This window comes from Mustela lutreola, chromosome 11 (assembly GCF_030435805.1).
Source record: "Mustela lutreola isolate mMusLut2 chromosome 11, mMusLut2.pri, whole genome shotgun sequence".
Classification (NCBI taxonomy): Eukaryota; Metazoa; Chordata; class Mammalia; order Carnivora; family Mustelidae; genus Mustela; species Mustela lutreola.
Genome location: NC_081300.1, coordinates 58,443,679 through 58,459,212, shown reverse-complemented (window position 1 = coordinate 58,459,212; position 15,534 = coordinate 58,443,679). Strand labels below are relative to the sequence as shown.

Genomic DNA, 15,534 nt, shown 5'->3' with positions numbered 1-15,534 from the left:
ACCTTTTATTTTTTAATAATCCCATTCTATCGAACCATTACTGCATGCCAGCTGTGCTCAAGTGATCTGGGACCAATAAGGATCAAGTTTTGAGGCACAGCAAAGTAGTTCAGTGCATTGTGTCCTGGAGTCAAACAAAGCTAGTTCCAATCCACAAAGCCTCCCTTCTTAGTAGTCAGTGTTTGTGCCTGTCCCTAATCCCTAAGCTTCAGTCTGCTCATCAGCAAGGTGGAGACAATAACAGAACCCCCGTAATGCCATAAGGTATATAAAGCACTTACTCAGTTGGGGGAGATTAAATATGGCCACCAATTCTTGGCATTCCTCCCATTAAGAGGTGGAGCGTAAATCTCCTCCCTTTGCTTCTGGGCTGGCCTCAGTGACTTCCTCCATCAATCACACCTCACAGATATGCCATTCTGGGCTCTTCCTCCCAAAGCTCATGGAACACTCACTCTGGAAACAGCCAGCCCCCAGATGACAAGTCTCCCTCCCCTGAGACTCCACGCTACGAAGAAACCTATGCTAACTGCAGGGAGGGGCCACATGGAGAGAGACACCTGCTTAGCCCCAACTGGCCCGGCCACCCCAGCAGAAGCACCAGATGTGTGAGTGGCACAGCCCGCAGAGGGTGCCCACCCCAGCCAGCACCGACCAGCGATCGGCAAGGAAACCCAGGCAAGAGCTACCCTCAGAGCCCAGTCAAACCACAGAACTGGGAGAATAAAAAACAATGCCTTGTTCTTTGAAACTACTCGGGGTGGATGGCTTGTTACACAGCAGTGGTAACTGACATACTCAGAGGATGCCTGGCGCACGAGTCAGACTCAGCACATGTCCGCTGTTAGGATTACGGAGATACTCACAAACTAGCCTGAGTTCAAGTTCATCTATGCAGTGACACCCTTCTTAATCAGAGGCATTCGGAAGCACCCTGTTGATTGGGGAAGAACGGGGTATGTTTTAGTTTCAGTTCCAAGACTGTGCACCGATCTTTCCCAACCAACTATCAAGGACCCTGCTGGGTTTGGGGTAGGGGCAATTAGAAACCCATTGTAGTGCTTCTGAGGAAGAAGCCAAGGATGTCTGAAGACACAGGCAGAGTGTCCATAACTATGTTGCTGGAAAACAAGTACAAGGATGTGCACATCTGGTTAGCGGTGACACAACAGTGGTGATTCACAAGTCAGAAGCGCGGGGCTGACAGAGTGAAATGTGCAGTAACCCGATTCACATTAACAGCAGCAACGCACTCAAATCAGTAAATTATACAGCCAAACTTTTAACAACAATATTTTTTAAATATTTCCATTTTTATTGTGCAACAGTACAGATTAGGTTATGTTACTAAGATTAACCTACGAGGAGGTCTACAAATAATACAACTCATCTGTTTAAATAGGGATCTTTCGGGGTGTCTGGGTGGTTTAGTCGTTAAGCAATTGCCTTTGGCCAGTGCTGGGATCGAGTCCCGCGTTGGGCTCTTTGCTCAGCGAGAAGCCTCCTTCTCCCTCTCCCACTCGCACTACTTGTGTTCCCTCTCTTGCTGTCTCTGTCTCTCTCTGCGTCAAATAAATAAATAAAATCTTTTAAAAATAAATTAATTAATAATTAATTAATTAAACAGGGATCTTTTTTTTTTAATCTATAGACCAAAAAAAAATCTATAAACCCTATTTATTACTAGTTCCTTTTAAACTGAATTATTCTGGAAGATCTATAAATCTGAGTTTGTGATCCTCAAGCTTATATGAATAATGCTTTTATGAGAAGAACATTCTTTTAAAAGCCTAATGCATTCTTTGGCCACATACAGAACAGAATCTAGGTATCCCTATGGGAGGGTCTCAGATTTCCAAGGCTGTCCATGAGCTGCATCACACCAGAAAAAGTAGCAAGACTGTACGGTTGAGGCCTACTCCTCTGGGAATAGCATCCTGGGCCAGCACTTGGCATTGCCAAGAACATACCTCCACATTGCAGCGGACCCTGATTTCTAGAATACAGCCTCCTCTCCCACAGTCCTGCCAACATCAGACACTTCATGAGGGACAAGAGTGCCATTAACCCAAGGACAACCTTAATGGTCAGAGCAGTGTTTCTCAGGCTCTTTTAAGCCTCCATAGGCTTTTTTAAGGGGAAAAGCAATCCCATCCATGGATCCCAATGTAGACATTAATGGCAGTGTAAATAAATGCAAATGATTAAAGGACACACAAACTGCTTATGATATTCTGAAACTATAAACATAAATGTATTAATTAAATGCAAAGTGAAGTACAAAACCAACAACATTCAGATGAGTATCAGTCTGCTGTGATGTATCGTGTTGCTCTGCTAAACTGAAATAGCCCAGGGCTGGGGAGCACTCAGAGGTCAGCATGCTGTCACCATGTGACGGTATGGTTCCCTCCCACTCCATACGTGATCTGTCAGCAAAGTATTCACTTCTACCTTCAAACAGCCAAAGTGGGACCCCACTCACAGCCTAGGCTGCTACCCTGTGATGGAAATCACCGTGCCCTGGCCTTCCACCAGTTCCCCTGCCTGTGATCTACCCTCCACAGCTGCGGGAGCCATCTGCCGAAAAGAGAGGTCAGACCATTGCTACTCTTCTGCCCCAAACCTCCAACAGTGCTCCCACCCCACTCCCTGCCCTTCCCTGTCCCCAGCTTTCTCTCCGCCGCAGACCTCCCCAGGACTCGGTATTTAAGAGCGGTGATCACTCTTGCTGCAATGTCAGCTCCACGAGGTCAGGACTGTGGGTCTGATTTGTCACCCGCTGTATGCCCACGCCCTGGCACAGTGCCTGGTAAATATCCGGGACGTGCCACAGGATCACTGGATCTTCACGTGGTCCCCTGCATTATTTCTGTCCGAACTCTGCCTGGGCTCTTGTCCCATGAGCCAGTTCTTATGGGCATTGAAGTTGACGCACTTCTGTCACACAGCGATCACCCTGAAGATCCAGGAGGTAATTTTCTTTCCTTTTTAAAGAACAGCCTCGAAAACAAACAGGCACAAAAAGCAACGGACCCTGTGGGGGGCAGAATGCCAGACCCACAACTTTCCAAAATCCCATTTTGAGAAAGACTAGCTTTGAGAGCGCTGGGGAAGCCAGAGCAGTCACGAGGAGACCTAACAGTGACACGCAGGGATAAGAACATAGCATCCTGATGAGCCCTTCCAGCGGTCTTGTGTCCTGCTGAGGACAGACCTGGCCTCCCGTGGCCTGTGGGCATAACCTTCACGGTTTCAAGGACCTCTCAAGGTCTCACCCAAATTACTTTCCAGTTTTAGTGTCAAATTATCAGTCATTACCAGTAACAACCAAAGGGAATCTCTCCTTGTCAAACGTCTCCTTGGCCTTGCAGCAAATTTTTACAGGTTTTAAATGACTGACACAAGCAACCATGTGTGCTCATTAAATAAACCAAAGAAGAGAAGAGTAAGTCGTATTTAAGTGCAAATTAGGCCCCACCCCCACAGGGATCACCACTTGGACAAATGAGTCTTTTTAGAATTTTTTCCTGTCAGTGAATGCCCATGTAAGCAACGCCTCTCCCACTCACTCCTCCGCACTTCCCTCCTCTGCCCTGGGCCTACGTGGTTCAGCAGCAGACACCCACACGGCCTCTCTGACCTCTCCCAAACTCCCCGGCCCTTCCTTGGGAACATGGGGCAATGAAGTATCACGTGACACCCCACAGGGTCACCAGGGGTTGATTCCCATGTGTGCCCATCACACCAAGGACACGGCTGGACTATAAACCTCAAAGACATTGTCCCCTCCTCTCTGGGAAACTGTTCTACGCGCTACAGCCCAGCCCAGCAGCCACGTAGCGCATCTCCTAGTGAGTAGCTCCATTCCTCGCTAAAGGCACACGCAGCCCTCAGTTAAACCTTCATCCACTTTACACAGACCCCTGTTGTCCTGCGTTACTCTCCAAACGGTAAGCCTGGTTGGGGGTTCTGGTCTGTACTGGCATCAGGAGGGAAGGTCACCAGGCTCAGCTCAGCACGCACTCCCCCACTCAGCAGTGGAGAAGCCCTTGAAGAACAGACTAGAAACGCTCCAAGACCTAAGCCCCGATGCCTCTTTCAGGGAGGACAGTCTGATGATCCATCGATGAGAAGTGGGGAGAATAAGAAAACAAATTAAACAGATGGAGGAAAATGATCCTGCGGGGCAAGAAAGAACAGAGACGACAATAACAACAACGACAAAACAGTAGAGCAAGACCGTGAACTTGATGTTGACCAGAAAATTAAGAGCGGTCATCTAAATGTAACACCAGAGACAGGGAGAGAAGAGGGGTTACAAAAAGGAGAACCAGGGCGTTGAGGAAGGCAGGTAGGCTGATTTCTTCATACCCGCAGGATTTTCAGCTAACAAGAGGAAACAAGACTGTGGCAAGTTTGTACAATCCTAGGTCATTATGAAGAAACAAGGCTGAAGGTATCGTCCTGGATCCCTCAGTCTTTGTGGTCTCAAATGGAAATCAGCATCTCAGTCACTGCCCCCTCCCCATAATTAGATTCAAAATTTAATTAAGATGAGCATGTGTTGGGGCGCCTGGGTGGCTCAGTGGGTTAAGCCGCTGCCTTCCGCTCAGGTCATGATCTCAGGGTCCTGGGATCGAGTCCCGCATGGGGCTTTCTGCTCGGCAGGGAGCCTGCTTCCCTCTCTCTCTCTCTCTCTCTCTGCCTGCCTCTCCATCTACTTGTGATTTCTCTCTGTCAAATAAATAAATAAAATCTTTAAAAAAAATAAAATAAAATTAAATTAAATTAAAAAAAAGATGAGCATGTGTTACTTTACAACAACAACAAAAAAAATAGCTTCAGAAGAGCATTATGAAAAAATTTAGAAAGGGACGCCTGGGTGGCTCAGTGGGTTAAGCCTCTGCCTTCGGCTCAGGTCATGATCCCAGGGTCCTGGGATGGAGCCCCACATCGGGCTCTCTGCTCAGCAGGGAGCCTGCTTCCTCCTCTCTGTCTCTGCCTGCCTCTCTGCCTACTTGTGATCTCTCTCTGTCGAATAAATAAATAAAATCTTAAACAAAATTTAGAAAGTATTTTAGCTCCTGAAATGAAAGATAAGTCTATGAAGTATGGAGCATTGATGCTAGGCGCTTTTTTTTTTTCCTTTAAAAAAAAAAAAAAAGACTTTCTTAATTAAGCTTACCATAAGTGTAAATGCCGTGGCCAATAGTTTGACCAGAAAACAAACCAACCAACAAAAACCCATGGAAACACTTGGCTCTTTCCCTTTGCCAGCAGAGGGCAAGTGGGTAACTTCTACATGACAGTCTCCAGGCACAGGGACACTCACATTCCTCTCTCTCTCCTTCTCTTTCCCTCTTTTTCTCCCTTTCTTCCCCCCAGCCCTTCTCCCCTTTTCTTGTCTTCCTTTCTCTCCCCTCACTCCCCCTCCCTCTCTCTCTCCCCTTTCAGGAAAGTCTCTGACTGAGGCCCCTTTTCGGACTATGCTTTCTACCAGCAGATCTCAGTCAGAAGATCTCCTGCACTCCAGGAGAGCAGAAAGGAAGTGATAGTGGATAAAGCAGGTATCTTTTTCTTCTAGAAAAACAAATACTATCAACGAAAAGGGATCCAGCTCTCTGCCACTTTGATCAAAGTTGAGAAAATAGGAGGGAAGTGATTTCCCCTGGGTTCTGCTTTGCTCTCCCGCAGGTTCCCCCAGGTGCCTCTGGGGGAACTGAAAGCCGCCTGGGGCTGCCTTTTGGGCTAAATCTTGAGCAAGCAGAAGCTGAGTTCATGACCTCCAGAGAAGGCAAGGCAGGTCTGAGGCCACAGGAGCAAGGAAACAGGTCCGAAAAAGATTCACCACAACAGAAGATTCCACAGTGAGAAACCCATTCAGTGATCCTGATGTTAAATCCCTCCTTTTCTTTTCCTTATTTCTGCTGAGAAAGTGAAGCAACAAGAAGCACAGCTATTTCCTCAGGAGCTACATGCCTCTCTGCCGCTCAGTGGTCAGGCCATGCGACCAAAGCTGCAAAACCAAAGTCAACCCCTGGGTAAAGCAGAGGGCTGGGCTGGTCTCCGAGGGAGACTGAGCACTCTCACCCACCAACCTACCTATGTGCTCCCCACCTGCCAGAGCTCCTGTGTCCCTCCCCCAGCTCTGGCCCAGGTCTGTTTCTCCACAGAGAACACTGACCACCTTCTAACCAGCCATAGAATCTGCTTTCCCACCTTCTGTTAAGATGGAGTAAGCTCCACAAGGGACATGAGCAACTAAAAAATAAGGCATCTCAACACCTTGAGAGGGTGTCTCCTCACCAAAATGCATAACCCAGAAGAAGCAAGGAGGTAGCAACCAGACAAATGGAGATCTTGGGACTTTCTATAAGACAAAGGGTCTGGATTCGTAGAATCCAGAAAAAAAGAAAGAAAAAGAGGGAAGAAAAAGAGGGGGACAGTTTAAATGACAGACATGACAAACAAATGTAGTTCAAGGTCTCTTACTGTGGATTTTTAAAACAGCTATAAAGGACATGGGGGACAATTGGGAAATCTAAATATGAACGATGAACAATATTCTTGATACCATTATATCTGTGTTCAATGCTGGGGGTATTACAGGTGTGCAGGAGAACGTCTTTTCTCCGAAAAGATACATACTTAAGTATTTGGGGTTTAAATGGTATAATGTCCACAACTGACTTTCCGATGGTTTAAGAAAGAGAAATAGTATTATTTAATACATTAGAGAAAAAAGAGATAAAGCAAGACTGGCAAAATGTCACCCCCACTGAATACAGGTGAGAGACCCACATTCATTGCACTACTCTTTCTAACGTTTTGTGAGTTTGAGACTTTTCAACATAAAACAAGGGAAAAGGGGAGTTAAAAATAAAAAGACCCACATGCTAGGGAAATAGTGGGGTCAACAGGACAGTGGTCAGCCCAGGAGTGGAAGGGCTGTGCCCCCTGTCTACCACACCCTCCAACCACTTCAACCCTCCACCTGCTCTCCCCAGTGCCTAGGGTGGTCCACACCCACCTCTCCATTCTTGTCAAAGCCCTGGGTGTCCTCTGGGGCTGTTCAAACCCTTCCCTCTTGGAGAAGCTTTCCCAGATTGTTCGTTTCCAAGCCCTGCTGTGCTCAATTTCACTTCCGCGGCTCCCACTAAACCACGTGACACCTCCAAGGCCCCTCACCTTCATCCCTATGGCCGGGAATGCTAGTTCCTGTGCATGTGCCTGTCTTTCCTGCCCGACCAGGAACCTCTCCATCACCAGCAGCTACTAGAACCCCGCCTTCCCTGTTTTCTGTCTCCGGCAGAGATAGCCCAGCAACAAAAATTTTCTGTCCCTCACCTGTCCTCACTTCTAATAAGACGGATGACAGTCAGTATTTGTCATCATCTTACTCTTCTGCCATGCATGGCTCTGTGGCAGGTGGTGTCACAGGAATCCAAGCGATGTCACTTAGTACACCGCTGATCTGTCCCCATCCCAGGAACAGCGATTACTTCAAAAGATAAGGATCATCGAGGCTGTCCTGTCTACCTACAGCCACCCACAGCTCCTGGCATGAAAGGAGCACCAGATAAACGGTGAGTGGTTGAGTATTCGAACGCCTCTTAATGTTCAAGCACATATTAGAAATTATAAAAGCAAAGATAAATGAAGGGCACCTGGGTGGCTCAGTCCGTTGAGCAGCTGAGCTGCCGACTCTTGGTTTCGGCCCAGGTCATGATCTCAGGGTTGAGATGAAGGGATGAAGCCCCGTTAGTTGCTCCGGCTCAGCAGGAAGTCTGCTTGAGAGTCTCTCTCTCTCTCTCTCCCTCTGCCCCTCCCCCTTCATGCTCCCGGGCACTTGCACACTCCCTCTTTAAAATAAATAAGCAAATCTTAAAAAAAAAAAAAAAAAGATAAACTAAAGTATAATATTTTCATAGACATTCAAGCACTAAAAGTAGCCTCTCTTGTTGGACACAAGTCTGAAGACCTTTTCTAATTCATGAGCTCAAAATCTTTTCATGTCTTAGCATCTCAAAATGCGAAGTTTTGTATTTTCTAATGGCCATGGACTTGGAGCAGTCCTGAAGGACTCACGCTGACGAGAACAGGGACACTGGGCCAGGGGAAGGCGTGGGGGCCACATGCCTGACAAGGGTCGGGGAGGGACCATGAGAAGTTTGACAATGCTTTACGAGCAACTCCAACGCATACCCAGACATGAGCTGAGCTCTGGAAGCAGAGGGAGACACACAGCCACGCTGACCCTGAACAAAAGAGGAACAAACAGAGCCTGGTGGGTTCTACCCGCCTGGCCTGGGTGCTCCGTATTACTGTGTGTTGTGCGCTCCTGGGAACACGTCCCACTGTGTCATTTATATTTATTTTCAAGGCTGAACCACACTTCCCACAAAGGGCCCAATTTAATAGAGGAATCAAGTTTGATAAGAGAGAAATTAGGTTGGGGCGCCTGGGTGGCTCAGTCAGTGGAGCGTCTGCCTCCGGCTCAGGTCATGATCCCAGGGTCCTGGGTGCAGCAGGGACTCTGATTCTCCCTCTCCCTGTGCCCCCTACTCATGCTCTCTCTCTCTCTCAAACAAATAAATAAATAAAATCTTAAAAAGGAAAAAAAGAAAGAAAGAAATGAGGTTTCTAGCCTGTCTGCACCCTCCCCAGCAGCCCCCACCCATGAAATGCAGGTTTCTGGGAACAACTGAAAACGACCATGTTAGACTCTCAGACTGGGAAAGCAGTTCTGATGACTTCCTGGCTCAATCCTCCCCCATCCTACCCACTCCTTCCTTCCACAGTGACCCTCACAGATTCATACAGCCTTATGAATACTTCTGGCAGCGGGACATTCCCTATCACCCAAAGCAGCCCATCTGAGGTTCCACAGCTCTGACTGATCTGCTTACTGGGAGCAGAAATCTGTCCCACCCTCGGGTCCTAGAGCCTCTGGGGATCACACAGCCCCGTCCTGCCAAGGCCTTGTACACCTCTGAAGTCTTCACTGTCCAGATGTCACACCACATCCCGGGGGTCTGCTCCATGAAGAACCACCACACAGATTCTAAGAAAGGCCAGAAGGATGGGCATCCCCAAGCTCCTTACCAAAATCAGGACACCCCTGGTTGTCTTTTAACCTTGCCACTCAGCTGTTGAGGAAGTGGCAGAATCTCTAAACTGTCGTCAAGACAACCGAAGTCCAAATATAAATGTCTTTGGGATTCCATCCGGAAGCAGTTGTTAAGTGTACACACCCAGAGGAAATAATAAAATAAAAGAAAGCTCCTCTCCTCCCCCCGCCCTCCTGCCCCTCCTCCCCCCGCCCCCCACCCCTCCTCCTACTCCTCCTCTTCTCCCTTGTCTCCCTCTCTCTCTCCCCTTGCTTTTTGCCACGTGGTGATGTGTGTTAAAAATGCATACTGGGAAGCTTTCCACCTTTGGGGTTGGAACAGCTGCTGCCTCAATATTGTTTTTGTTAGTTTTTTTTTAACATACTTTGCTGTTTTTAAGGGGGTTGTTTTTAAGCTACGTGTTTCATAATACTAGTTCAGATTACAAAGTGGGACGATTGGCACTTTATTGAAAAGAACAAGACTCCTGGATCCCAGGTGTTTAATAAGGACCCTATCCCAGTGTGGGACCCTGTCCTGCATGGCTGGCTTCCACGGGTGGCCTTCCTTCCCCCAGGAAAGGGCAGTCACAGAGGCCTAGAAAAGACATGAGAAAGTCCACCCATGAAAATAATGAGAGCCAACAATTTATAATAAGTAACCTAAATAAATCCAAAACTCTGAAGTCCTTAGTTTTTCTAAGAGCACAAAACATTCGGAGAATGTCCCACAGACTGCAGTGGATTCCGCTTGGGAGCACTTCTGGCTCCCTCTGGTTTCCACCTGTTGCAAATGACCCTCCTGTCAGGAACCTCCAACTGCACAGCAGAGATTGCAGACTACAGTGAAGAGGGATCAAAGTCTGCACTGCCCTCGCCTACGACAACCTTGTGCCACAAACAGGAAGTGCATCCCTGCGGGTAACCATGGAGCAATCAAGGCAAACAGCTAGGCACAAAAACACCAGCCCCTCACAGTCCCCAGAGAGACAGCCAGACTTCAGCTAGGAGGGCCGCATCTTCGATCACCTTCTCAAAGAGGCCCGAAAACAAGTGATAGGAACAGAGGGCATGGCTTGTAGGATCTCAGTCATACTGAGACTTCAGGCAGATGTGGTAGTGGCTGAAAAACAGGAAGCTGAGTGCTAGCCCCATGCAAGACTTCATCCAGAAAACTGGACCTCCCAACAGAGAGAACCAAAGGAGCTCAGGACTTCTGGTAAAATTTTGAGGGCCCATTTAGACATGGCCTTGATCCCTTCTTTTAGTCACTGACCCGCAAGGTTCTTTCTCAAATTGAGCAAACCCCACCTTTAACCCAAGGTGGTTAAAGTGGCTTTGACCTCCCTCAAACGCTATCTCACTCACACAAGCCCCCCTATATGATAAGCCGCTAAGAATACAGCCCTATCACTCACAGCTTGCCCAGGACAGGCCCGGCCCTAGTACAGGACTTAAGAAATTCTACTCAGTGTGGGCAACAAGGTCATTGGCCCTCTGACCTAAACAAGACAAAAACCTGGAGCCACTCTAAAAACACCGAAGCCTGAGGATACGGTATTACGTGGGTGAACCGGCAAGCCTCCATCTGCTCAGAAATACATTCTTGCTCTGGCAGAGTTCTTTCCTCGCAAGCCAATCCCCTACCAACAGAGCCACTGTTAAGACCCAGCAAACAAGGGTGAGGCACTGTCTCCAGGAAGCCACTAAAAGAGTGTGCTTCGCTCTGAGAGATCAAAGAAAAGAAGGGAAGGGACTTCTCCAGCTATCTCATCACCCCGCCTTGGTAATTGTCACCCTGGAATCACAGGTTAGCAGGAAATGGCACCGCGTGTCTTAGCAGATCATCTGGTATAATCCTCTGCCTTAAAAGGGAAGATGTTATGATGTCCATTTTCTAGAAGAGTCAACTGAAGTCCTTGCCCAGAAATGCACAGCGAGTGATCTGTTTCCTTGTAAAAGGATACAGAGACTCTTCCCTGAGCAGTGTGAAGATAAGTCATGGGATGTGTAGGGCCTGTGCCACCTATGTAGGGGAGAGGAGGCAAAACATTTCCTACTTTTTTACTCCCGAGGCCAATCTCCATGCACACAACACACGTCAAAGTTGCTCTTGATTCCTTGGGACACGACATTCCTTCCAAGTCTCTGAAAGCCTTCCATGAGGCTGAAATGACCCCTCGCAAGTAAAACACAAGATGCCCGAAATTTATGTCAGGACTATGTTGGAGAGCCTAGCTGAGAGTGAAACCCACCCCGGCAACACTCAGAAAAGTCAACAGAGGAAGACCAGGACGGGAGCCTTTGCAGATCCCAGCTGTGGTTGAGCAAGCCAGGAGGGCGGGCACACCAGGGAGTTTGTGACCAGGCTAACAGCAAAGGGAGGGCCTTTGCCAGGTCTTCTGGAATTCTAACCGAACAGGACGATCTAGTGTAAATGACAGTTCTGGCAAAAGACAGGGACGGGAGACAGTCAAGAACATTGTCCAGAGATTCCAGAAGGGCCTAGATGGAGCCCAGACACTTGGCTGGTCTGGCACAATTCAATCCTAAACTGGAATTATTTCCTCATTATAGGAGTCTCTCCATCTCTCCTGACCAGTTAGCATTTCTTGTAAATAACAATGGGTTTCCCCTTTTGCTACCCTTTTTGTAGGAAATAGTTTTCTTGGGAGACCGGATTTGCCAGAGGCAGTACCCTCTGGAGTCCTTGCCAAAGGCTGCTGGAAACACGGCTTAAAACCAGCTCCTTCAAAAGAACAAACTCTGGAATTTGACGTGGGCACCCAAAAGGAAATGACCCGTAGTATTTTCTGAGCTCTCTGCGGCCAGTTTCCAGAGACTGTCCTGCATCCCCTGACGGGTCGGCCGAGGCGAGGGGCTGGGGTATCTGTTTCTATCTGTTCCTTGGCTTCATTCCCATTTCCTCAGACTCAGAAAGACCCACTTGGGGAGGCGAAGCGGTGATCCGGGGAGACTTTCCATCCTGCCTTCTTGCTCCGGAGCACGGAAGTTTCCGAGGCGCTAAGCTCTCCAACACTTACCCTTCACCTTCCAGCCAGGGCATCCCCTCGCGTTCCCTCGCCTTTGGCTGGGCTTTCTTTCCCACCCACTTCCCCGCCACCTCCCCGAAAAGTGAATAAACCAATTGCCCCAGAGAGGCAGAAAGGATCTGGAGCCTGGGCTGAGTAACCTAAAGTTTCCGCCGGAAGGAAATTATCAAAGGCGAAGGAGAAAGCCCTCGGAGGCCGGAGGGACTGCGGCTCCTGGCCGCCGCCGCTCCGCCTGTCCCCGCCGAGGGTCCCGCGGCCCGGCCCCAGCGCTGCGGGGCCAGCGCGGATCCCGGGAGACACGGGAGCGGGTGAACGAGCCAGCAGCTCCCGCGCAGGCTCGCACCCGACCGCAGCCGGGCTGGGAAGAGGGGCGCACGGACGCGGGGGGTGCGCAGGGGACGGCGGGGGGACGCACGGCCGGGGGTGTCCCCGGCGGATGGCGGCGCAGGACTCACCCCGAGAAGACACACTTTGAGCTCCCGTATCGCCATCATGTGCTCGGGGTCGGACCAGGCAGGGGCTCAGCATCCTCCGGGGCCGGGGCCGCGCCGCGCCCGCGCCCAGCCAGCGGCCTCCAGTCTCCGCCTTTCGCTCGCGGCAGCCCGCGGGCGGGACCGCAGCTGCTGCTATTTCTGGGCCGCCGGCCCCGCCGCGGTCGGTCACGTGGCCGCCGGCCGGCTCCTCCCGGGGCTTCGGGTCTAACCTTGGCGGCCCCCAGCTCCCAGGAACGCCCCCCCTCCAACGGCGTCAGCCACCCCGGGGCAGCCACCCCCTCCCCCAGGACCTGCGGCGTTCCTGGCAGCGTGCCTCCTCCCTCAGACCCGCTCAGCGGCCGGACCCCGCTCTGCCGAGTTCCCTCCGGCATCTGCCTCGCCAGTCCCTCCCGGCCGCAGTGCCCCACGGGGTGTAAATAGAACAGGATCTCCCCGTGGGTGGGGGGAGACCCCGTGGTGGTTGCGTCCCTGAGGATTCCATTCCTCATGTCCGAGTGGCTGCTGTCAGCTGAGGTCCTTTATGGGGGAGCACTCGGAAGTCCCCCAGCAGTCCCATCGTTATAGGACACTCTAGGATTGCCGCAGAAATGAAGCCAGAACGCAAATGTGAGGATGAGAAGGAACAGTGAACTTTGCAACCCACCTTCTCCTCCTGCAGTTCCCAATGCGAGGGTTTCCACGAACTCCCATGTAGTTCTTCACCCTCAGCCCTGAGTTCATTCTTCCGTGTGTACTTGAAAACGGTTCTCGAAGCAGGGGTCTGTAACTCCCTCCAAAACAGATGTGTCCCTGTCTGGAAAAGGGAATGCACATGGCCGAGAGGAAGCTGCCTTGCTCAGTACAGAAAATGCTATAATTTGCCTGGGCGGACACCCACGCTCAGAAACATAGCTAGAAATATGTAGCTCCCAGAATGGACCATCCTTCCTTAACCAGCAAAAAAAAAAAGAGGTTCAGGCTGGAGACAGTCAAGGAAGTCTTGTGGAACTATCCTCTCTTCTCCATCCACAGCCCAGTAAACCTTGTCCACTGAGATGACTTCACTTCTTGATACTACAGACATGTCACCTTTTTGGACACATGCACCTGAGTAATCCATGGGCATTTCAGATGGGAAATAACATGATTTTGTCTGTTTGTGTTTTAAGATTTTATTTATTTATTTGACAGAGACAGTGAGAGAGCGAACACAAGTAGGAGGAGTGGGAAAGGGAGAAGAAGCTAGCTTCCCCGCCAAGCAGGGAGCCCAATGCGGGGCTCTATCCCAGGACCGGACCGTGGGATCATGACCTGAGCCGAAGGCAGAATTTAACAACTGAGCCACCCAGGCGCCCCATAAGATCCTTTTTCTTAAACTTCATCCCTCATCCCGAACTCTAAGGCCTCTCTCCTGACTTGCCAATTTTGGTCAATGACATTTCCATTCCCCCAGTGGACCACCCACTTTCGTCATCTGACTTTGTTTCCATTGCAGCCATGTTGAAGCAACCTCGCACCCTCGTGACACCGCCTCCCCCATCCAGTGGGAGCTTCAGAATCAAGACCTCCAGAGAGAAGCATCCTGGAGCTCTAGAATCAAGACAGGCCCCCAAACTGACAGTTGGCATTTAAATTCCCCAGAGCAAGTAGGGTCTTCGGTGGCCAGGTACAGGCTTCTGGAGGGTTACTCACACAAATATGGACTACGTGGTTCAAAAGACAGCCATGGACAAGACACGAGTCTTGTTCAACATGGAGATTATTGTATCAGCATCTGTCCTTGGTTCAGTATCCAAAGCAAGGACAGTCTTTTATGTGAGCAGTGAGAAAAGGTCCGCCTAGAATTACGCAGCCCTGGTCACAATACTTCCCTGTCCTCAGATTTGCTGAGCAGAGAGCAAGGGCAGCACAGTTGCAGAGACATATCGTGGTGTAGTGGCTCTGTGGCCAATGCCTGCAGCCCCCTTCCCTAACACCTCCCCTCTCCCTGATAGTATGACATGAGTCTCCGTGTACAGTCACTTGCCTTTGGCCTTTTCTCTCATTTTCCGAAAGCCCAGACCAGAATGGAAGCCTTTCTGTGTTTTCCACCCTCTGGAATGAGTGGGAATTTGTAAACTACTGTGGGTGACCGAGGGCAGGACCATTCCCAGACAAAAATGAGCTGACAAAATTTCTCTTCTATTCCCTTACCCTTTTTCATGATTCTTCTTCCATGCTCTTCTCCATTAGCCTAGGTGTTTGGGGTGCTTGTTTGGTTTCTAGGCTCTCCCCAAACAATCCCTTACCCACATCTCCTGGTCCTAGGCCCCCAGAATCACTCAGATCTGTTTATCCTTCTTCCCACCCCCAGCTCCAGTAAAAAATCACAGCATTTAGGGCACTTGAGGGGCTCAGTTGGTTAAGCAATTCCCACTCTTGATTTGGGCTCAAGTCATGATCTGTTTTTGAGAAATCAAGCCCTGTGGGGTTCCATGCTAGGCATGGAGCATGCTGAAGATTCTCTCTCTCTCTCTTCCTCTTACCCTCCCCCCACCTCCACCTCCCCTCCCTGCCCCTGCTCTAAAAAACAAAAACAAAAACAAAGAAACCCCACCTCATTTGTGCCAAATTCTGGTCAGCTTTACAAAGTAGCAGTCCTAATCTGTCAACTGGACCCCCTTCATGGGTATATACCCCTTCCTCAGCCTTGGAAACTTAAAATTGGCCTCCTGAAAAACCTGGTCTGCATGACCATTCCAAGGTGATGCATAACCTTCTCGCCCAGGAAGAAGGGGTGATGATGATACCATGACATATATTTTGGGAATGACAAGATCCCAGGTAGCTCTCAACTTTTAAAGATATAATGTTCTCTGTGAATGCTATTATTATACTCTTTGATTACTGTGCTAAG

The 15,534-nt window shown here is 49.6% G+C and overlaps 1 protein-coding gene across 1 annotated transcript in view; it reads right to left on the bottom strand.

Annotated features, from left to right (window-relative positions):
• Positions 1–12,954, bottom strand: part of RAB31 (RAB31, member RAS oncogene family) — a 128,791-nt gene extending 115,837 nt beyond the window's left edge. Inside the window, exon 1 of the mRNA XM_059138939.1 lies at positions 12,621–12,954. Within this exon, the coding sequence (XP_058994922.1) occupies positions 12,621–12,659 (39 nt within the window). The 5' untranslated portion in view covers positions 12,660–12,954. The remainder of the gene's footprint in view (positions 1–12,620) is intronic.
• Between the last annotated feature and the right edge of the window lie 2,580 nt (positions 12,955–15,534).